This window comes from Morchella sextelata (genome assembly GCF_020137385.1).
Source record: "Morchella sextelata strain SCLS chromosome Unknown scls_13, whole genome shotgun sequence".
NCBI classification, from domain to species: Eukaryota; Fungi; Ascomycota; class Pezizomycetes; order Pezizales; family Morchellaceae; genus Morchella; species Morchella sextelata.
In genome coordinates this window covers 391,639-414,383 of record NW_025408628.1, presented here as the reverse complement: position 1 = coordinate 414,383, position 22,745 = coordinate 391,639, and the positions used below count along the sequence as shown (strand labels likewise).

Genomic DNA, 22,745 nt, shown 5'->3' with positions numbered 1-22,745 from the left:
AAGGAGCCCCGGCACATGGGCGGTGAGTGTCCGTGTCTTTTGTTCCCAGAGACGATCTTTGCACGTGGAGCAACGTGAAGAACCGTAGCGAATGTACTGCACGAACCGATGAGTAGAAGGCAAAGGGGGAGAGAGCAGTTTAGAGGCCAATACCTCTAATGCAAAAGGACAGATAGTTTGGAAGAACGTCCAGACTACAAGTACATAGCTAGTGGAACGTTTAACAATATTGCAATTGTTAACATCCATGGCCACCACCGCAATGACTGACGTGACCACAATCAACATCTTTGAGTAGATTGAACCTGTATTCCGTGCTTGGTGTTGCTGCTACTGATGTCGGGTTAGGGGTAAGCTGGTGGGGGTTATGAAGACATGGCAGCAGAATCGAAGGGCAGAAAATTTACTAGCTATAGCTATCGTATCTAGGTGACCACAGAGCCATCTACATCACCACCTCAACGGCTAGTATGCGTCGTCCTCACGGGATATGTTTACAGTGTCTTCTGTCTTCTGATGGATGTCTTTTGGACCCATCTCTTTATTACTGTAGATGGGCTAGTTGTTCCCATGGGGTTCGAGAGTACTCATCTCAACACCCATAAATTTCATGAGGGTCAATGATAGTTCTTCAAGCAGCGCCTGCCAAGGCCCCGGCCAAGTTTTCGACAACTTATTTATGTTCAACAAGATAAAAGTCGATTGCACGTAAGATTTTTCTAAGCTACTAGTTTATAGAAACTAAATCCCCACAACTACCCAACCAGCAAAGCCAGCCAGCCCCAGATACAAAGAAAAGACTCAGAAAAATACAAGGGGGAAGAAAGAAAAGGGGCATATATTGCTATTGTAAGAGTTCCATAACTACTTATTAGACTCTAAAAGAAAAGGAAGCGGAAGTAAAAAAAAAAAAAAAAAAAAGAAATGGTTAACAAACAGTCTCCCAGAGACCCAATGTCTACTTCGCCCCCAAATCCGCCGCCCCCACCGGCTTCGGTGGCAGTCCCGCCGGCCTCGGCGGCAACGGATGCTCCTTCCTGCCCGCCTCCTCCTCCTTCTTCTCCTCCCCCACCTCCCCCTTCACCTCGTCCTCCACCACCACCACAGGCGCCGCATCCACCATCACCGTATCCGGCGGGTTCGGTCCCCCGGGCGCCCTTGGATCCGAATTATGTGGCACCATAATTGGAAACGTCCTCAAGCGCTCCTCGGCAAAGCTCACCGTCTTTTTCGGCCCTGGCTTCCTACCCCTTGGCTTCGCCTTTCTCTTCGGCGGCGGCACGCGCCGCCTTGTCGCCGCTGTCGGCTGCTGCTGCTGCTGCTGCTGCACCACCTCGACCACCTCCTCACCGCGGCGGCGCGGGCGGTCGGGCACCTTCGCGAGGTAGACGGGTTCAGGCCCCTCCATGTTTCGCGCGATGCGCACCCAGCGCTTCGTCATGAACCTGCGTCCGCCGGGGGGGCTGGGCGCGGCAGGGACGGGCTTAGGTGTGGTTGAGGAGGAGGAGCGCGCGGCTTGTAGGAGCGCCTGCGACATGGGTTGGAGGAGGTGGGTTTCTTTGGGGAGCGGTAGCTCAGGCTGCGGGGGCGGCGGGGGCTGCGACTTGCCGACGGAGACCCAGTCGCGGGACCAGCGGCGGACGGGGAGGCCCTCGAAGACGTCGTGGTCGTGGGCGGAGCGGGCTTGGCGGCGGGACTGGCCGGTGGGACGGTACTGTGGCTAGATTAGTTGTGGGTCGAGGGAGAGCTGTGAAGGGGGGGGGGAGCGTACAAAAGAGATACGGGCAGGCATAATTGGGAGTTAAATTTTGTTATTACGCGTGTACTGGAGAAGGGGGCTTTGCTGGTAATATAATATGGCGGGAAGAATAGTTGTTAGTTTTGTTCAAAGGGGGCTGTCGTGACCGAATGGCTCGCTGTGCAGCTGTCTGTACCTCTTCTCCCAAGTGTTTCGTGGGCAAACGCGCGATGTCCGTTGTTGCCTGCGGGAGACGTCGCGACGAACTGAGAAGGCTGGCTGAGTGCACGTGATGTGGCCTGTGTTACCCGGCCTGGTTGGATCCTCGCAGGAAGAGTGCAGATTTCGAATTCGATGTGCGCCGAGGAGGAGTATGTGCTGGAATTAAAGTAGGGGTATCTGGGAGTTGCATCTAGCTGCAGTTCAATTGACTTGAAAGCTTTCTGGTGGGGAGCAGCATGCTTGGATAATACAGCGACTGTTAAAAAAAACTAGTCCCATGTGTAGCAATGGAATTAATGGTAATCGGAATATGGATGGTTGTAATATATGATGATGACGGAGGATCGATGAAAGCTTGTCTACTTATGCATAGAAAGGTGACACGTCTGGCTAAGCTACCAAGACCACCTTACACCTTGGCAACTAGATTTCCAGTTCTGATGTAACAGCTACATGTACATAGTATACGTATATACGTACAAGTCGGAAAGGCATAGAATTCAATAGACATAGTATAGTGGAAGAGAAATGCGGAAATAGTATAGAAAGGATGAGAGAAGATGATCGCAGCTATAGAATTAAGCCCATAACTGCCCATCCTGACATGACCACCCAGGATCCGCCGAGGCCACAGTACAAAACCACCTTTAACGATAACTATATCCTCGGCCTATATCTATGGAGCCAAAAGTCCCACGGAGTCGCTACATCTAGCCGCTACAAGGCTTAGTAGCGATCACATCGATTAACAAAAACCGAGAAAAGAACCCATTGAAACAGCAACATAACATTTTATATTTTACAGCCAAGCTCATATCATACAGTGCCTGTATCGCATTGTAGGTCCTGGCTACCTACATTCGTAGAGATGGATTGGTTTTAGAGTAGAGGGGAATAAGATAGAATAGGAAAACCCCCTTCAAAAGGAAGAGGGAAGGGTTCGAATTGTAGTAGTAGAAAATTGTCTAGTTCCAACTGTAGAAAAATTAGTGCCCAGGAACTCAAAGACGGGTGAGAGTTGATGTCTCATAGGTGGGAAAGCCTACCCAGTATCCTTTTGCCTGACAATGTCGCCCCTTCCACCAGTTTGCCTTCCCTACAGCACACACACCCGTCAGTCAATGCCTCTTTACCTCCCACCACCGCTTCTCACCCCCCCACCCACCCACTACCGGGAAAGGGAACACCACAACATACCGAAGCCTGTCCCTCCACGACCAGTCTATCCATCTGAAAGAACTGACTAACAACCGTCTGTCTCTATTCGCGCCGCTCAATTAGCCACCCCGTATCACTCCCAACACGCAACCACCTCACAGGTAGCTCCCATACCTTGACAACCTGCAGCTCCTTCAATCCTCTCTGCAGCATCTCATTTATCCTGCCAGGGTCTGTCTCCCCGCGGTTGGCCCGGAACGCATCTCTCGTGCGGCGCTTGGCATATTCGCGAAAGTTGTATGCCGCGAAACGGTTACTAAATCGCAGGAGGTTGCGGTACTGCGGGTTGGTTAATTCCTGAATGTTAGCGGACATATGGCAATTACTCTAGATGCAGGTGGGGGTGGCGGGGTGCGGGGTGCGGGGGGAGTTACCAAAGACCGGGCACGGAATGCGGTATCAGCCATGGTTTTACAGGGCTTGATGGGGTATTCTGGGGTGTTTCTGTTAAAGAGGCCTGGTGGAATGACGTCCGCAGGCGGCGAGTGACAGTAGGTTGGATTGATAGTTTCACGGGCCAACGGTTTCTTATCAAGCAATCAGATTGATCAGATTACTGATATTAAATTCTTGGCGCACCTGCTTATCAATACCGCAATACCTAAGGGTCCGGGGCCCTCTCCGGGGAAAATGGCAGATGCCCTTCAAATGTGGAACTCAGGGACTAGATCAGGATCTATCTAGGGCTTGATTGATTGCGCTTCCCCTTCCGATAGAGCAGATAACGGTCTGTTGTAGTATCTTTTCTTCAAATCAACGTCCTCCAATCCCGATGATGCCATCGCATCTATTCCTGCAGGTTACAACCACCCCGCCATCTCTCCCCCACTAGAAAATTTTCCTACTCATATCATATGGCTTTGTATGTCGCAACAAAATGAAACTCTGTAACCAAGACAACGACCCGAAAATAGTGATAGAAAGTAAAGGAAGCTAAGGCCAAGAGACTTGGATAAAAACTAATCAGCCTCAAAAAGCACGTCATTTAGACTACCGTAGTTTGGGGGGGTTATTTGATGGCCTAAATGTCATTCCCGCGTATAGGGCCCGCCGGAACTAATCGGTAGTTTCATGCAATTATTACTACCCTGGGATCTCTTTTTATTCCCCCTCTTTTTTTCTCTGTTTCTTTCCTTTCTTCCTTTCCTTCTTTCATTCTCCACACCTATCGATCTACCTCTCCAACTTTTTCCAATCCAATAAACCACATATTTTAGAATAAAAATGGCTGGACTTCCTGAACCTCATGGTGGTGTATTGAAGGACTTGATCGCTAGGGATCTCCCCAAGCACCAGGAGCTTCTCGCCGAGAGTGAGACGCTGCCGTCAATTGTCTTGACCGAGAGACAGCTATGTGATTTGGAACTGATCATGAACGGAGGATTTTCTCCTTTGGAGGGTATGCAACTGCCTGTGTCAATGATCGTTTTTTCTTTTGTATATTTGGGGCTCATTGGTTAGGTTTCATGAACGAGGCGGACTACAACGGTGTAGTTGAGAATGAGCGTATCGCAGACGGTACCTTGTTCTCCATGCCGATCACTCTTGACGTCTCTAAGGAACAGATCGACGAGGCTACGATTAAGCCAGGTTCTCGCGTTACACTTAGAGATTTCCGTGATGATCGCCATTTAGCTATCATTACCGTTGATGATGTTTACAGGCCTGACAAGTAAGCTTTCCTTTTTTTTCTTTCTAAATTGTCGAGCGGCGCTAATAATGTGTGTAGAGATAAGGAGGCCAAGTTGGTATTTGGTGGTGATGATGAGCACCCTGCAATTGCCTACCTGTACAAGACCGCAAAGGAGTTTTACATTGGTGGTAAGGTCCAAGCTATCCAGAGGCTTAGCCACTACGACTATGTCGGTTTGAGATGTAAGTTTATAACATACCTATCCATCATTGAAGATCCGGAAGCTGATGTCGCAAAACATAGACACTCCTGCCGAGCTCCGTCTTCACTTTGAGAAGCTCGGATGGTCCAAGATTGTCGCTTTCCAGACCCGAAACCCCATGCACCGCGCTCACCGTGAATTGACCGTCCGCGCAGCCCGCACCCGCCAGGCTAACGTCCTCATCCACCCTGTTGTTGGCCTTACCAAGCCCGGTGACATCGACCACTTCACCCGTGTCCGTGTCTACCAGGCCCTCCTTCCTAGATACCCCAACGGTATGGCCGTCCTTGGTCTCCTCCCACTCGCTATGCGTATGGGCGGTCCCCGCGAGGCCATCTGGCACGCCATCATCCGTAAGAACCACGGAGCGACCCATTTCATTGTCGGTCGTGACCACGCTGGACCTGGATCCAACAGCAAGGGCGTTGAGTTCTACGGACCTTATGACGCTCAGCACGCCGTGGAGAAGTACAAGGAAGAAATTGGAATCGAGGTTGTTCCCTTCCAGATGATGACCTATCTCCCCGACACCGACGAGTACGCGCCTGTCGACGAGATCAAGCCTGGAACCAAGACCCTCAACATCTCCGGAACCGAGCTCCGTCGCCGTCTCCGTACCGGCACTCAGATCCCTGAGTGGTTTTCATACCCCGAGGTTGTCAAGGTTCTCCGTGAGAGCCACCCGCCCCGCAACAAGCAGGGTTTCACCGTCTTCCTTACCGGTTTCACCAACAGCGGCAAGGACGCCATTGGTCGTGCCCTCCAGGTCACTCTCAACCAGCAGGGAGGAAGGTCCACCACCCTTCTTCTCGGAGAGACCGTGCGTTCTGAGCTTTCTTCTGAGCTTGGATTCTCCCGCGAGGATCGCCACACTAACATTCAGCGTATCGCATTCGTTGCCGCTGAGCTCACCCGCTCTGGTGCCGCTGTCATTGCTGCTCCTATTGCGCCATTCGAGGTCTCGAGGGCTCAGGCCAAGGAGACCATCAGCCAGTACGGATCATTCTACCTCATCCACGTCGCGACCCCGCTTGAGCACTGCGAGAAGACCGACAAGAGGGGCGTGTACAAGCGTGCCCGTGCCGGCGAGATCAAGGGCTTCACTGGTGTCGATGACCCATATGAAAACCCAGTCAAGCCCCACTTGGTTGTTGATGCCAGCAAGCAGACTGTGAGGAATATTGTCCACCAGATTGTGTTGTTGTTGGAGAGCGAGGGATTGTTGGATACTCTATAAATGATGTATTCTTGGCGTTTCGTTTATTGGGACCTTTGGAATGATTGGAGATGAGCGTTGAAGGCAAGGAAAAAGTATAAGTTTGGGATTTTTCTGCTTTGTAATATAGAATCTGTTATTTTTGTTAGTATCGCTGGTTCACGCATTATCACTCGTGAGGCTAAAGTGCAATTGGTGATTTTTTTTTTTTTGTTTAATTCATTAGGTGCAATTGGTGACAAACAATAGTGTGAGATTCCATCATACGTGTTTATGATAGACTTAGAAAGCTGAAGATGATATAGAGAGCCAACCTTATGTGTTTGGGAGAGGATGCAGAAGTGAAACGAGGGAAAGAACGGAGAAGACCTATGCCCAGCCCTTGTGGCTACGTATTTATGATCGCCGGTCCCAACTGTTGGTTCTGCCACCTCTCTTTTCCTCCAGCGCGCGCCTCTGAAATTATAAAGCCACAATATGTATAACTGACCTGATCATCAACAAGGTAATCTCCTCGGCCCAAATCTCGGCTGCGTAACAATCCCGGGCTAGTACACGTATTTGGGTGGAACTATTTGGGTGGAACTATTTGGGTGGAACTATTTGGGCCCTGAGTTATATGCACTTGTAATCTGACTGGGATTGATAGATCACACCACTGATACAAGCATTCTTCGTTTATGCTTGGCCCCTCCATAATATTTATCAATCACGGCATATCACTCGGCGCCAGATCACACCCCTTCGGAATGTAGCGATATGTATGAGAAGCAGCAATCGTGTGTGAGAGAGCTTAGTTGGGATGATTTCTTTCGTAACCGCTAATATACTCCCGACCGATTATATGTAGTAACTCCTGCATGATGATGGTCCGGGCGTTGATGGGGCTTGCACATGGCTTGCACCTTCCCACGATAGGAAACTAACGAGAGCAGTCAAAACCTGATTAGTTCGATGCCGCCCCCTCCGACCTATCGAAGTAAAGTGCCCGCCCCTTTATGATAAAAGTGTAGTTAGTGTAATAAATACTTTGTGATTTCTTCTCCCCATCCAATTCTTATCTTCGACACCTTAGTGCTGAAGACTTTCCACCCATAATTGAACGAAAAATTCGATATAGGAATTGAGTCGCAAACCAGACAATTTATGATAATGGCCGCAAGCGCAAACATAGTCGTCTTAGGGTATATAAAATTCGCCTGCTCTTTGAGATGTATAGACGAACTAAAATTATTTCTCTAGAGCCGGCGTCGCTGGATTAACAACCGCTCTCCTCCTCAGCCGCTGCAGAAACCATAATATCACAATTATAGCGAAGCATATGCCTGGCGACTACGATATCGAATACACCTCTCCGTGGGCAGGTGCCAATTTTATGCCGTAAGCGACTTTTCACAGAGTCTCGGAATTTCACAGCTAATCTTCCTAGATTTTCTGCTGGGGGCTCGCGCGCGGCGAGCTGGGATGCGGTAACATTCAAAGAGCTCTGGAGGCTGGCCGAACGCGTGCCTGAAGCTGGGATTCATGTCCAGGGTAAATATCCATACTTCCTTGAACCATAAACCATATCAATGGCTTATATATAATTAGATGCGGTTATCTATACCCGTGAGAAAGACAGCACCTCAAGCGAGTTTTTCAATGATCTTCTCCTGCAATCACCATGGTTCAAAGACTTAGTTCCCGGGGTATATATCGAAGCTCCTTTTCTCAGTGAGTTCAATGTTGATATCAGAGTGTGATTTAGTTCCAAGAGATCCCTCAACCTGAGCTTCCTCCTGGTGTCGCTCACGGAACGAAGTGGAAATCCGTCTGCATCAATGCCCCTGTATACCTTTCTTACCTCGCATCACAATGCCTTAAGGCTGGGGTCACCATCAGGCGTGGAAACGTGAAACATATTTCAGAAGCGGCATCACTGCATTCCTCTGGTCAACCCGCAGACCTTGTCGTAAATTGTACAGGGCTTGGTGCCCACAAGCTCGGAGGTGTGGCTGACAAGGCCGTCTACCCCGCGCGCGGGCAGATTGTGCTAGTCCGTAACACCGCCCCGGCGATGTACACAACGTCGGGGACGGACGACGGCGATGAGGACATGATGTACATCATGACGCGGGCCGCAGGCGGTGGGACAATTCTCGGAGGAAGCTACCAGAAGGGGAACTGGGAATCGCAGCCCGACATGAATCTGGCGCAGCGGATTATGAGGAGAGCAATAGAGTGGTGCCCAGAATTAGTCAAAGAGGGACAAGGCGTCGAAGGGTTGGACGTAGTGAGGCATGGGGTGGGGTTGAGGCCGGTTAGGACAGGTGGGCCAAGGGTAGAGAGGGAAGTTATTGGGGGACTGAGAGTAGTGCATAACTACGGTGCGGGGGGTTTTGGGTGTAGGTTTCTTTTCTTGTGTTCTTTGTTTACTGGTTATGTTACTTGGGGTACGTGTGCTAATGTGATATGCTTTTTAGATCAGGCAAGCTATGGAATGTCGGAGGAGACGGTGAAGCTTGTGGAGGATTCTTTGGGAATTCAGGCAAGGCTTTGATTAGTGTAAATATTTATTTTGCGAATCACAGAGAAATTGAAGAGCTTCTAAATGCCACGAGACAATGTAGAATAAGAAGTGCTTCGTAGATGCATGCAGTAGCAGAGACTTTCCCCACAGCCTTGAACATTCTTTCCCGCCGCCTTGACGTTGCCTCTGTCTGGGAGCCTAACTTTGTACGACCTAAAACACCGATAAACGGTTGCCAAGCGCGCTCACATCTCGTGAGTCACCTGCACGTTACCATTTTCGGCCTATCAGAGCTCCTTAAGGTGAGGTCAGTATTATCCTTGGCGTTTGGGCCACCTCACCCCGAGCTTACATTTAACACGACCCTCCCCTCTTTATTCCCCCTCTTCCTTCTCTTCTTCTCACCATCGTTGCCACCGATACAAACCTACACAAAATCCATATATCCTCCTCCTTCATTTCTCAAGCTCGATACCCACCATCATGCAGATTTTTGTTAAGACTCGTAAGCTCTCCCTGCTCCCTACGTTAGCCACGGACGCTCGCCTCCGTCCGGCAAAATCCTCATGTTGACAGATGCTAACGCCCGTCACAGTCACTGGAAAGACCATCACTCTTGAGGTACTTCTATTCTCCTCTTCTCGTTACCCATTTGCTCTATCTAGTCCCCGTGGCTGCGAGAGCTATCGGTGGCGAGATAAGGCCATACTGCTCTTATCGGCACGTCACCTCCTGATTGAAACCAAGCTAACGTGTCATGTTCTAGGTTGAATCCTCTGACACTATCGATAATGTAAAGTCCAAAATTCAGGACAAAGAGGGAATCCCACCAGACCAACAGCGTTTGATTTTCGCTGGTAAGCAGTTGGAGGATGGACGCACCCTCTCGGATTACAACATCCAGAAGGAGTCCACCCTCCATCTCGTCCTCCGTCTTCGTGGAGGAATGCAGATCTTCGTCAAGACTCGTAAGTACCTACTGCGTTCTCGATTGTGATTGATTGTTTACTTACACCTGTTCCGATAGTTACCGGAAAGACCATTACGTTGGAGGTCGAATCTTCTGACACCATTGACAATGTCAAGTCGAAGATTCAGGACAAGGAGGGCATCCCTCCAGACCAACAGCGTTTGATCTTCGCTGGTAAGCAGCTTGAGGATGGACGCACCCTGTCCGACTACAACATTCAGAAGGAGTCCACCCTTCACTTGGTCCTCCGTCTTCGTGGTGGTATGCAGATCTTCGTAAAGACTTTGACGGGTAAAACCATTACCCTCGAGGTTGAATCCTCAGACACAATCGACAACGTCAAGTCCAAAATTCAGGACAAGGAGGGGATTCCCCCAGACCAGCAGCGTTTGATCTTCGCTGGAAAGCAGCTCGAGGATGGTCGCACCCTTTCTGACTACAACATTCAGAAGGAGTCAACCCTCCACTTGGTTCTCCGTCTTCGTGGTGGTATGCAGATTTTCGTCAAGACCTTGACTGGAAAGACGATCACTTTGGAGGTGGAGAGCTCTGATACCATTGACAACGTCAAGTCAAAGATTCAGGACAAGGAGGGAATCCCACCAGACCAACAGCGTCTCATCTTCGCTGGTAAGCAGTTGGAGGACGGCCGTACTCTTTCTGACTACAACATCCAAAAGGAGTCTACTCTCCACTTGGTGCTTCGTCTTCGTGGTGGATCGCAGTAATCGTTAATTCATGTCATTAGCAGTGTGGGAGCGAATTTTATGAGAAATGTACTTTCAATTGGGGGAATAGGCTTGGGTTTCGGAGTTTTGTAAAGTTTTTAAAGATAGTCAATGAAAAGAATGGCTCAACTTTCAAGTTGACCTACCCTGTACTATGCCAGAGTTTAATGTGACGTAAATTCTCCTTCAAATCGCATAATCTTCTCATAACTACTCGACTGCAGCCAAGACCGAATACGTGTGGCTTCTGTTGAGTAATTCACACTGGGAGGGTTAATGCTTCCTCGTACGAGTGCATAGGGTATTCCCGGTAAGCGTCCCGGTGAGAGCTCGGGAGATAGCCTGCCGACAACCCAATCTTGTGTGCCCAAAACGCGCAGCCTGCTGCGTCACGATGCAGCCTCGAATAACACCAACCGCCACCAGCACGAACAGAGCGGTGGAATACACCGTGGAAGGACACGTCCCGCCTCATGGTCATAAAATACCAGGAAAAGGCTCGTACTCCAGACGACCAGAACTCATTCGATATTTTTACTTCTGGGATCCATTGGCGTCCTGGGGCTTCCACACCATTTAGAAGTGGACCTATATACGAATCCATCATACAAAGCAATACAACATGCTCTTGAAGGCGTTCTACGCCTCAAAAAAGGTGTTACGATTGCATGTATGTATCCCAAGCTGTTGCTGATACACCACAGCAGCTGATTGGCGAGGAAGGCAGGTACCGAGTGAGATGCCATGATCTAAGCCACACAAACCTCCAGTTAAGTCCTGGCCTACCACAACAACACTGCAGACACTTCTACCTCTCATATGATGACGGCATAATGATGGATAGGAGCCTGACCTGTAGCTTGAGCCGGCTTGAATTGTGGGTGTAAAGGCTTGAAGCCCTTTGAGCCCTATGATCTAATTGGGCTTGAGCTTGCATTATTCCATCTAGGAATAGATCTGCTAGAGTATGATTCCGATTAATTACGGATAGACCTCGATTGATATTTTACTTGAACCATACATTTTACTATTTTACCCACATTACAAATGTTTCATAAAGCTCGAGGTGACGTGGGCTTTTGGAGCTGGCTTGGGCTCGTGGATAATAAAGCCCGCGCCTAAAATCTTGAGCCAGCTCGGCTCTTGCCCAACATTACCTGAGTCTGAGGCTTAAAGTTATACTCCCTTTATACTATCCTCATCATCTTCTGTATCCTCATCATTTTCTGCACCCTCTCTCAACCGCCACGCAACCACAACCCCGACCCCGGCCGCTCCCGCCACCGCCCACCACGCCACCCCCACCACGCCCGCCCTCATCCCAACAGCAAACAACGCCCCCGCCACCGCCGGCCCCACCGCCTTCGACAGACTTGCCAAGCTCGCGGCAACACCATGCACCCTCCCCAGCACCACTGACGAGGGCGCCGCACGTGTCACGAGGATCACCGACGACGGCAGCGAGAACGTCCTCGCCAAGACCATGAGAACCATCACCGCTGCCATCCCAACCCACATCATCGCCCCAGGGGGAAGCAGCGTCAGGTACGGTATGAGCAGGTACGCCAGTGGGAATATGGCCAGGGATCGGCGATAGACGGTGAGAATACCGAGGTGCTGCGCAATGGGCGGATATGCTATGACCTGCACGGTGATACCGAAGCCGCCAAAGAGGGATAGTACCAGCCCAATAGTGGCGGGCGAGAGGCCAAGGCCGCCGGTGAACTTTATGGGGAGGTGTGGGGCGGTGGTGGAGCGTGGGGCGGAGAGGAAGACGGCCCAGAGGTGTAGGAAGGTGGACATGTGGAGGGGAAGGAGGGCACTGGAGAGGACGGTGAGTTTCACGTTGTGGGTCCAGATCTTATGGGGAGGAGGGGCCTTAGGCGGTGGGCTTAGGGGAGGGGAGCGCAATAGGCTTGTTGTTTCTAGGTCAATATCTCTAGAAGGGACCTCTTGGTATTCCGACGGGAAGAAGTCCCTCAACTTCTTTCTGATAGAGAGTCCAGTATCTGCTTCTCGTTTTTGGGTCTCCAGTGTCTACGATACCCTAACAGTGAGTGAAAATCCCCGTGTCATAATAAAGGTAGCCTTACTTCCTCCAAGAAGAAAAAGCACATAACCACCACTATAGCAAATAGTAGAGCAGACACAACATTCGGCAGCGCATATTTCCACCTCCGCATCCAGGCTACACCATCCTTGCCGCCCCAAAATGTTCCTGGTCCAAACAGTTTTGAAGCTGGGGAGGTTTCTGATGTTGGATTCGCAAGCATTCCCCCTAACAAAGGCCCAATAACAGCGCCCAAATTGAAGGACAACGGCGGTATAATAAAGGCCCTTGAATGATACCTAACACAGCATTCAGTCAATTCACATTATCAAAAGATATGATATAGTAATAATAGAAAAGCCTCAAAAACACACTTCTTATCGGCCACTGTCTCAGTAATCATAGTTCTCAAAACCGCAATATTCCCATCCATCAACCCAGCCAAGCACCTGGCTACAATTAGCCCACTGTAGCTCTCACTGAACCCAAACACAAGACAGGCCACAGCTGTTGCTGTCAACCCTGTCATAACAACCTTTTTCCTGCCAAAACTGTCTGCCATGCGGCCCCAAAACCAGCCTGTGAGGAACATACAGCTTGCGAACGCCGACGCTAGATATCCAGCGCGGCGCGCTAGATCGCCCGGGGATTGCGAGGTATCGAGCGAGCTCAGAAAATAGTACAGATAAGAGAGGACCGATGTCTGGCTCATGGCTACCACGAAGCGGCATAGTGCCAGGAGGATCAATTGCGTCTTATTTGGGAGTGTGAGCCATGATGCCGGGATGTCGTCGTCTTCATTAGCTTCGACAGAAAGAAGTGGTGTATGTTGGGACATTTTTCAATAATTTCACATCTATTTACGAGAGACAAGTCGAGAGCCTTGGTTTTTAAATCTCCCGGTACTTACAGGATTAACACATGTTGTGATGCAACTGGGGACCGGCCAGTGTAAAGGTAATGATAATGCAGTGTAACAATTTCAAGCTTGACTATTAGTCCCAATGGGTGTGCTCAACGCAAAATTCAAGGGTATCCATTTGATGAGCTTCATGCAGACATGGTTGTAGGTACTCTTATCGTGTCATGATGATCGTCTCGATATGCAGAATCAATCGTACAGCGAAAGCTTGCTATAACGGTACGCTCGGGACCGGAATCTGGTACCGTTATAGAGAGATTACCCTTATATAAGAGGTGATTGTGCTGAAATCCGGGCAAAAAGGACCGAGAAGTGCTACCGTTATAGAGAGATTACCCTTATAGAAGGTACCGTTATAGCAAGCTTTCGCTGTACTCCCGCACGCAAGCAGGAATTACAGTCGTTCACCGTCCGAATACAGCGAGAGGGAGAATTACAGCGTGAGGTAAAATTATTGTAGAAGCATGGGAAGAGTCCTATTGGCCAGGGCAGCCACCTAAACCCTGTTTTTAGACCCCTGTTTCTACAATAATTTTCCCCATCGCTGTACTGCCACTTGACGAACAGGGGACTTTGGGCCAATAGAAGTTAAAAGGACTGGAGATCTCGCAGCTTGGCTGTTGCTTGACTGTTTCTTGCCATACTTGGAATCCCTGTTCGTCAAGTCAAGAGACGGTGAACGACTGTAGTTATCCCCGCATCGATCGGCTTGGGCTCCGTCCACACATAGCTATTAGATCCTGCCTACCTACTCATCGATCGTTCAATGTGAAATTCGTGAACTCAAAGGCTCTGTGGACACTAAAACCAGTGGTAAAATCCCTAAAAATACTCACAATGCGTAGCTTAAACCCACTACAGCTCCTCCCCCTCCCGCTCCTCCAAAATCACAACATCCGCCTCCTCTTCCTCCAGCGATTCATCCGCCTTGCCGCCTATGGCTCCAGTACCCTCATCCTCGCCCAATTCTTCAGCGTCCTACACCACTCCACAGCACTCATTGGTCTGTTCATGACGCTGACGCTCTACGGCGATGTCCTCATCTCCCTTCTCCTAACGCTCTTCGCAGACCGCCTCGGGCGGCGCAAGATACTGCTCCTCGGCGCGGCCCTCATGACGGTATCAGGTATTACCTTTGCAACAGTTTCTAACTTCTGGGTCCTTCTCCTTGCGGCCATCGTCGGTGTTGTGTCGCCTGCTGGGAACGAGATTGGGCCATTCAAAGCCATCGAGGAGTCTGTGACTGCGCAGATTGTTGATCCGGCAGGGCGAACAGAGGTCTTCGCGTGGTATACGCTCGTGGGGGCTTTGGGAAGCGCGCTGGGAAGTGTGGTGTGTGGGTGGGTGGTGTGGTGGATTATGGATGGGGGAGTAGAGGCGGAGAGAGCGTATCGGGTGATATTTTGGGCATACGCGGTGATGGGTGTGGTGAAGATGGGATTAGCGTGGGGATTAACCGAAGAGTGTGAAGTTTGCGGTGAGGATAGTTCACAGGGGGCGGCGGAGAGGGAGCGGCTTGTAGAGGAAGGCGGGAAGGAGAAGAGGTGGAAGGTGTTGGAGGTTCTACTCCCAGCGATGTCGAAAGAGTCACTATCAGTCCTCTGGAAGCTCTGCCTCCTTTTTTCCATCGACAGCCTAGCCTCTGGCCTCGCAGCTCCGTAATATCCCCTATCTCTTTTAATAATCAATATATACGTAGTTAGCCTGTGAACCATTCTAACCACACAGGTAAAAAAATCACAGCTCATGGATGGCGTACTACTTCACCACCAAGCACTCGCTTCCCCCCTCGACTCTCGGCACCCTCTTCCTCTTCACTTCTCTCGCCTCTGCCTCCTCCTCGCTCCTCGCCATCCCCATTGCCGCCCGTCTAGGCCTAATCCGCACCATGGTGTACACACACCTCCCCGCCGCTGTTATATTAGTGCTTATCCCGCTACCCCCGGGCACGCACGCAGGTACCGCAGTCGCAATGAGCTTTCTCGTAGTCCGCTCGCTCATGGCAAGCATGGACCAAGCGCCACGGACAGCATTCCTAGCAGCCATCATGTTGCCGCGGGAGAGGACTGCTGTGATGGGTGTGGTGAATACGGTAAAGACGTTTTCGCAGGCAGCGGGACCAGCTGTGACGGGGTGGGCGGGGGGACGTGGGGCTATGGGCGCGGTGTTCTCGGTAGCGGGATGCTTGAAGGTGATGTATGATTTAGGGTTGTTGACATGGTTTTTGAGGGGTGGTTCGGCGGAGAGAGGAGGCGAGGGGTATAGTGTTGTTAGAGGCGAGGAGGAGGATAATGAGGAGATGGTGGATGTAGAGGCGAGTGAGAGTGAGGAAGGTGAGGCTGGACGCAGATAGTGGTGAGGTTGGAAATATTTATATAGCTTGTAGCTAGTTTGGACTTATGTAGTGGACTGAATCAAATAGTTGTGCAAGTACATTCGGAGTTTGGAGTTATCCCCCATGGGTCAATCAACCTGGATATACCTTATACTCAATAGAAAACGCCACGGCCAGCAAATATTCATAAAGGATCGCTGGAGCACCGTAAAGGTATTCATTCCCCGATGACAGGGAGAAACCCGATCAGACGAGACTGATGGAAGTAGGAGGCAAATGGAGAGGAAGTGGAAGAGGAAGGACAGCTCAGAAGACTAAGCTTAACCTCTTCTTAACACATCCTTATAATTGGTTAGGACAGATCGTTTCACCATGTGTCACATAGGTCCGCCCACAGCTGAGAGATATCATATACATACGTACATACATGTAGTAACTAAACCGCATCACCAACAGTTGCATGCTCATAAATTATAAATGTCTTCTGAGCCGAGCCCCCTAGGCTTTTAAAAAAGTTGAGCTAAAGGGTCAACAAAACCTTTGGATCACCCAATATCACTCGGTGAATATGCACCCCCGCCATATGACTTGCATGTCTCACTGGCTCGGGACTCCAATATTAGTATGGTGCCCCCCCCAGTCTTAAAGGTAACAATGAGAAAAACGCTAAGTCTCGAATAACTTTTCAACCACAACAGATATTAAAAATCTGTCAGAACAAATTATAGAAATAGTAATAAACAAGAGAATTACCTGACAGATTTTTAATATCTGTTGTGGTTGAAGTTATTAGAGACTTGGCGTTTTTCTCATGTACCTTTAAGGCTGGGGGCACCATAATTGCATAGGCCTTCAATTCCTCGGCGTCACGTGCCCGGCACCCCTGCTTTCAACATCCACATAGGACACCAGTTAACTTTCTTACTATCATACACGTAGATACAGAATTAGAATCAAACACAAGGGGGTGGGGAAAAAATGTTACCGAAGAACCAAAACCCGAAACGCGAAAATAAATTGAGGAAAAAATAGAAAGGAAAAGAAAAGGGGGAAAAGAAAAAAGATCCTGAGATATGATTTCTCAGGAAACAAGTTGTTGTTTTTATTGCTTCCTACTCTTGCAGTCCATCTCATCTCAAGCCCCATCAATTCGTAGCATCTTCAGGTCAACCTAATTCCCCAGGAAATCAAGACACCCTGATACATCAATGAAAAAAGAAAGAAAAAAGGAAAAAAAGACAAAGGAAAAAAATCTCATGCATTATCGCCTCCTCCAGAAATAACCCCTGAAAAAAAAAATGCACACTAGATGAAAACTAAAGAACAGAAATTGCAAAAAATGAAAAATAAAATAGGAATGGGGTAATAAGAGTCCTCGAATAAATAATAAAGTTAATCGAGAAGCTGTATCTCATCTCTACAGCGCGCACTGACCGACAATCCTCAACACCATACGCAGACATGAATGATCAGACACCAACCGTACTGATAAGCGCTCCCAGAAGTCGAATAAAGCCTAGACGCAAAACCAACAACCAGCGGCTCGAATCTAACAGCAAAACAGCCAGAGTAATAAAGCAAACCGCATGTACACAAATCCCAAAACAAATGAGTCCTTTTGATAATTGAATATGAACTTGGAAAGGAGAGAGAGAGAAAAGAAGGCTGTTAGATCATAATATTTATGCCTTTAACCTGCGACCTGGACGGCACTCAAGGCCGGGGCAACAGTCCCAATGACTCCCTCGGGAATTTCCTCGACACCAACTGAGGCCGAGGATAGAACAGTATTGATGGCTTGTTCAAGTAACTGATGTGCCACTTTATCGTCCACAGCTCTTGTAACCCCCAGACTCCTTCTCGTAGCTCTAGTCATGACTGTTCCTGTAGAAGCGCTGGTGACTGAAGAAGCTGAGGATAATGGACCTGAAGTTTTCGTTTTAACTGTAGTGGTGGTAGATGTTGTGGTAAGTACAGTTTCAAACGCTTTCTTCTTGAGCGCCGAAACTGCTTTTTTGCTGGTGACTGATTTATGAATAATCTTGCCTTTCCCGCCACGTATTGTCTTATTGACTTTATAGGTCTTTGTGACACGAGGCCTACCAGCTTTGTTGTAATTGCGCCGACGCCGAGCAGCTTCTGAGAGCGAAGATTTTTTTAATGTAGCAGGTGACGCCTCAGTCGGGTGATCTGAGTCGTCGTCGGAATCTAAGGAGGAATCCAGGGAATCATCATCTTCCGGTGCAGGGGAAGGCGATATCACAGGTGCTGCTACAACCTTCCGCTTGGTGTACTTCCTCTTAGGGGTGATAATAACCGACTTTTGAACATGGGCTACAACTTTCTTTGGCCTTCCTCTTGTGGGTTTTTTGACTTCGGCAACGATTCCACCCTTGCCATTTATTCCCTTTTTCTTGCCTTTTCCATTCTTGCCCTTAGCTGGGGGTTCGGGCTTTTTCTGGAGCCCATCAGCCCGCTTCCCTAAAGCACCGCGGCAGTTTTCAGCTCCACAGTGGCAAGCTTGCTGACTGACACCCGTAAACCAACTTTAAGAGAGTGTCAGCTTCTCACTTATTCTAAATATACTGAAAGTGGGGGGTACTGACTTGAAGTTATAGTCATATGTGAGCTCATCTCCAGCTTCGATTCCATAATCTCCAGCAAACAGAGCCATTCTAGGTTTTCCATCAACGAGCCACTTTTCCATTCGGCAGTTGGGATTGCAAGAATCTTCCAAAGGCGTTAATATGTGTTTAAACGCCACAAATTGCAACGGGAACAAAGACTTACGATTAACGAAACGTGCCACTGATCCCCTAGTAGCATCCAGAATCATATTCTGATGGAAGAGCATGAGATAGTAGTTCTTCATGTTTGGAGGTATTATCAGTAACTGCTAAACTCCAGAGGGCCCCGTCTACGATGTGTCCCGACCGCTAAGATGGGCTTATCACTCACATTGTTATCCTTATAATCCTCAATCATCCTCCTTTCACTCTCTTCCTGCGTGATAATCTCGCCAGTATACTCAACGACAATCTGCCTGGGCGCAAAGCTTCTCGTAGCTCGGAGGCCATGCCCACAGTTCCTGGTCTACATTCCCTCTTGTCAGTAAATTGCCAGCAAAAGAGCCTTCCCATTTCAAAACAACGAGATATGAGCACTACCAGAATGACCTCTACACCCTCGGCGAATTTTGTCCCCTGTTTTACTCGCTCTTTCAGGTCCGCAAAGGCCCTATTACTACAGTTATTGGGCACATTACAATTTCCTTCGTCGCATTCCACCCAGGTACAGCGGTTAAGGCAATCTTCATCACAGCCTTTCTCTTCTTCACAGACGCACATCGCCATAGATGCTTTTTCTCTTTTCCATAACTGGGAAGCTTCTCCAATCAAAACATCTACAAACGAACAAGTACGCACATGGATTCACCGGGCATCTAGTTAGCCAACTGACCTTGACAATAATAGAATGGAATACAAGTTCCAGCAACTTTGATTATATAAATCAAAAAAGGACCGAAAAAGAAGGGTGGATGTACTATGATTGAGCTTTTTCCAATTGTGAATTGGCCCGCATTTCCAGGGACTCGGCGCAAAAATGTTGAACGGCAGTTTGAAGTCCCGAACGGTATCCATGATCACCGACCCCGTGAACATAGGCAATGGTAGTACGGCTTGTCGATCCGCACTAGACTTGCCCCGTTTCTTTGCTTTGCCTCCAGGCCGCTTTCGGACATCCAAATCCTGTCCCTGCCCTAAATAAAGCCCCTGGTTTAACCAAACCTTCTTCTTCTTCTGCGGCTTTTTCGCTTGCGAATTCGCTGGTAGTTCTTCTGATGTTTCACGTGCAATGGAGCTCTCATCGTCAGTGTCCTCGTTGTACGAGAGATTTTTTTTCGACCTTTTGCTAGCTCTCAATAGAGATCCATCAGCAGCATAATGAGAGCCATTTCCTTGAAGCTTCGCGTTGGCGCTCTTCGATCCAGCGGCCATAACATCGTGAGACCTTTTGCCGCGCGGGGCTGAAGGTGTCGTTGTCTCCAAAAGCTTACTAGTAGCAATTATGCTTAGGCGCTTGCTCTGGCGACGCGTTTTGTCTGCGAATTTTTTGGCTGAAGCTGAAGAGGGTTTTTTCGCCGTTGATCTAAGCTGTCTTGTTATAGTTTTGATCTCCTTAACCTTCTTTGTGGTTTTTGTGTTGGAAGGGGTTGTCGGAGACTGTCGGGCGCGATCTCGTAATTTACGCGTGTTGCGCGTTTGGTCCTTCTCATCTTCATTTTCGCTCAGATTTTCCATTCCCTCTCCCTTTTGGGCTCCTTCTCCCTCTTCAACTGTTTCGTACCTATTCTCTTTTCCCGTGACATCTTCTATTTCCTCTTCTACTAATTTCACGCCCTCATTCTTTTCCTTTTCAGAGTCTTCCTCTGCAGCGGCGGAAGTTCGTTCTGGAGTTGTGGAAATACTTGTCGCCGAAATTGAATTATTGGTTATAGATGCCGAATCAACAACGGACGACGTTGTCGAAGATGGTTGCATGGCAATAGAGCCCAGAATATTTGCCGAATCCGGTGAAAGCGACTTGGGAGGCAGCGTTGACCACTCCATTGCGAAAGCGTTGGCGGGGGAGCAGATGAGTTGAGAAGAAAGAAGAAAGGAAGGTACGGGAAAGGAGGATGTTAAGAAGAGCTATGACAAGAGGGGGGTGCAGGGGGGATGCACGGGAATGCAAGCCGCGAGGAAGGAGGTTTGTGGGGAAACCAATTGGGATATTGGGATTAAAGGAGCGAGCACGCGAAGAACACTGTGTAATATGAGAAAGTATACAACCACTGGACCCAAAGGGTAAAGGGCAGGGGTGGAAATAGATGAGGAGAGGAGAAGGAGTTGGAGAGGGAGAGAGGAGGAAGAGGCAACCAGATAGAAAAAAAGAAAAAAGACAACACAGAGAGACTGAAGGAGAGAGGAGGGGACGAGGAGAAGAAGAAGAGGAAGGAGAGAAGAGAGGAGGTGTGGGAGAAAGAAGAGACGAAGGTGATATGTAAGAGATGTAGCACAGTATGGTACAACCACCCTCCAAGCATATTTAGTATCATTTATCTTTCCTAGTCTCCGTACACTATACTACATCTATTTTCCCATCGAGCTCAACCATATCCATTCAATTGACGAACCCGCTTTCCTCCGAGTATACTTCATCCCCAACATGGCTTCTAATATCAATATATCCTTATAAAACACCTTCTACTTCCCTAACACCTCTCTTACTCTCTATTAAAAAGGACCTGTACCTCCAATACTTGACCTGTTTGCCTTAAATCCTTCTTAACATAGACCACCCCTCATTCATATTTGCCCAGCGATCATCTATATCTACCTACAAACAAATTCAGGATCCTCAAAAAGACCACGCTCAACCTGGGTGTGGGCTGAATGGGAAAATTCATGCGCTACTTTTGGTACAATCAAATTGAGGCTTTATTATGGCATTGGCATCCTGGAAGTAATCCTCCCAATCCCAATTATCCCCGCCGCCACCCATTTGCCGGATCCATACATCCACATCCAGTACAACAACAATCAACAGATACATCCCTTGACAGGCGCGGCGGACGCCAATAATTTGCAAGGTTATTATAGACGGCCTATGTACACCGATACGGTGGTAACTCCCTGACAGTACAACTGTCAATATGTCTGTTTCTTCTTAATCTGGCCAGCGAGGGCGAAACTTTGCTTTTTTATTTCTTGCCAACAAAGAAACATGTAGGTATCGCTTTGGGAAGGGGCTAGAGTTGTAAATCTCGAAATCTGCAGTAAAAAATATGAAGGATGCAGAACGTACGCCACATGCCAACCACACACCCTGCCGCAAGTCTCAAGAAACCTGGATCGGTGCACTTCCGAAGGTGATGCATGCAGCATATTATCACCTCGGCAATTTTGGAATTCGCATCCTTATATAAACTGTCCTGGAGACAAGGCTACAATCCATATTCTCGCCCTTACAATCACTCTTCACAATATGCCTTGACAGCAGGGAGCCCGACCGGTTCAGAAGCACTTGGAATATCTTTCATGGGCACTTATTCGCCCCTCTTCGATGATTGGAAATGTTGTCTCCGACGATCTTACTATGTCCAAAATGAGAGAATCTTTAATCTTGTGTATCACGAGGTTTTTACTAGATCTGATCATATTGTGTGTCGAAGGGCTGCATACAGTCTCGACTTGCCGGTCCAGTTGATCAATACATGTAGTTTCGAATGGAGTAAGTGATGATATCACTTGCTCCCGGAAATGCATGGCTTGCGGAGAGCACCCTCAACAAGTCAGAGAAATAAGAAGGGCTCGAAGTATTGTCCAATTGGACTTTAAGATTAGAGAGGTTTAGATTTGATTTCCTGATATATCTACTTCTGATGGTGGGAAGACGGTTGCAGCTCGATCGAGTAACGTTCCCCTCCTCAAAACCCACCAGCTCCAGTCACTCACATAAGATACGAAAAGATTATCTATACTATGTGTGTACTCTTACCGCGGACCCCCGGTGGAAGCGTTTCGCTTGAAACTGGTCACATATGCACGAGGCTCGAGCACTAATCCTCCACCGTCTTGACAACGGGCATACAACACGACCCAAAAGACGAATACAGTGCTCGAAATCATGATAATTCTCATTTCGCGCCCTCCCAAAGCTAAACATATATATATTGGAGTCCACTTCATAGGTTCTCACTCGGGTACTCGCTTCTTGCCTGTGGACGGGTATTCCCGGTGTTATCATTGAAACAAACGAAACTGGCCAATTGGAGAGGCCAAAAGAGATAAAATGTGTCTGCAGGAAATACATCGCACGTCAGGGCTTTACCCACGATACTACCCTAAGAATTTAGTAACTGGTCGAGATAAGGTCCCAATTTCTTTAGTTGTTATAAGT

At 48.7% G+C, this 22,745-nt stretch overlaps 8 protein-coding genes across 8 annotated transcripts; 4 read left to right on the top strand and 4 right to left on the bottom strand.

The window, feature by feature from the left end:
* Positions 1–958: 958 nt before the first annotated feature.
* Positions 959–1,792, bottom strand: H6S33_002477 (uncharacterized protein; the record flags this gene model as incomplete). Its single annotated transcript, XM_044833818.1, has 2 exons — positions 959–1,714; positions 1,772–1,792. The coding sequence occupies 2 exons, from the start codon at positions 1,790–1,792 to the stop codon at positions 959–961; spliced, it is 777 nt and encodes a 258-aa protein (XP_044692638.1).
* Positions 1,793–2,925: 1,133 nt separating this feature from the next.
* H6S33_002476 (uncharacterized protein) lies at positions 2,926–3,585 on the bottom strand (the record flags this gene model as incomplete). The annotated part of the gene is made up of 5 exons (XM_044833817.1): positions 2,926–2,935; positions 3,007–3,056; positions 3,158–3,220; positions 3,293–3,457; positions 3,553–3,585. The coding sequence occupies 5 exons, from the start codon at positions 3,583–3,585 to the stop codon at positions 2,926–2,928; spliced, it is 321 nt and encodes a 106-aa protein (XP_044692637.1).
* Positions 3,586–4,402: 817 nt separating this feature from the next.
* On the top strand, positions 4,403–6,310 carry H6S33_002475 (uncharacterized protein; the record flags this gene model as incomplete). The annotated part of the gene is made up of 4 exons (XM_044833816.1): positions 4,403–4,577; positions 4,640–4,850; positions 4,908–5,053; positions 5,115–6,310. The coding sequence occupies 4 exons, from the start codon at positions 4,403–4,405 to the stop codon at positions 6,308–6,310; spliced, it is 1,728 nt and encodes a 575-aa protein (XP_044692636.1).
* A 1,131-nt stretch (positions 6,311–7,441) lies between these two features.
* On the top strand, positions 7,442–8,828 carry H6S33_002474 (uncharacterized protein; the record flags this gene model as incomplete). Its single annotated transcript, XM_044833815.1, has 6 exons — positions 7,442–7,473; positions 7,532–7,669; positions 7,719–7,822; positions 7,880–7,977; positions 8,037–8,598; positions 8,752–8,828. The coding sequence occupies 6 exons, from the start codon at positions 7,442–7,444 to the stop codon at positions 8,826–8,828; spliced, it is 1,011 nt and encodes a 336-aa protein (XP_044692635.1).
* Positions 8,829–9,281: 453 nt separating this feature from the next.
* Positions 9,282–10,496, top strand: H6S33_002473 (uncharacterized protein; the record flags this gene model as incomplete). Its single annotated transcript, XM_044833814.1, has 4 exons — positions 9,282–9,303; positions 9,394–9,419; positions 9,565–9,766; positions 9,826–10,496. 4 exons carry the CDS (start codon positions 9,282–9,284, stop codon positions 10,494–10,496), a joined length of 921 nt encoding a protein of 306 aa, XP_044692634.1.
* Positions 10,497–11,672: 1,176 nt separating this feature from the next.
* H6S33_002472 (uncharacterized protein) lies at positions 11,673–13,384 on the bottom strand (the record flags this gene model as incomplete). Its single annotated transcript, XM_044833813.1, has 5 exons — positions 11,673–12,533; positions 12,590–12,845; positions 12,921–12,995; positions 13,082–13,097; positions 13,141–13,384. The coding sequence occupies 5 exons, from the start codon at positions 13,382–13,384 to the stop codon at positions 11,673–11,675; spliced, it is 1,452 nt and encodes a 483-aa protein (XP_044692633.1).
* A 921-nt stretch (positions 13,385–14,305) lies between these two features.
* H6S33_002471 (uncharacterized protein) lies at positions 14,306–15,821 on the top strand (the record flags this gene model as incomplete). Its single annotated transcript, XM_044833812.1, has 2 exons — positions 14,306–15,126; positions 15,212–15,821. The coding sequence occupies 2 exons, from the start codon at positions 14,306–14,308 to the stop codon at positions 15,819–15,821; spliced, it is 1,431 nt and encodes a 476-aa protein (XP_044692632.1).
* Positions 15,822–17,493: 1,672 nt separating this feature from the next.
* On the bottom strand, positions 17,494–20,413 carry H6S33_002470 (uncharacterized protein; the record flags this gene model as incomplete). The annotated part of the gene is made up of 6 exons (XM_044833811.1): positions 17,494–18,349; positions 18,410–18,533; positions 18,594–18,669; positions 18,762–18,896; positions 18,980–19,206; positions 19,348–20,413. 6 exons carry the CDS (start codon positions 20,411–20,413, stop codon positions 17,494–17,496), a joined length of 2,484 nt encoding a protein of 827 aa, XP_044692631.1.
* Positions 20,414–22,745: the final 2,332 nt, after the last annotated feature.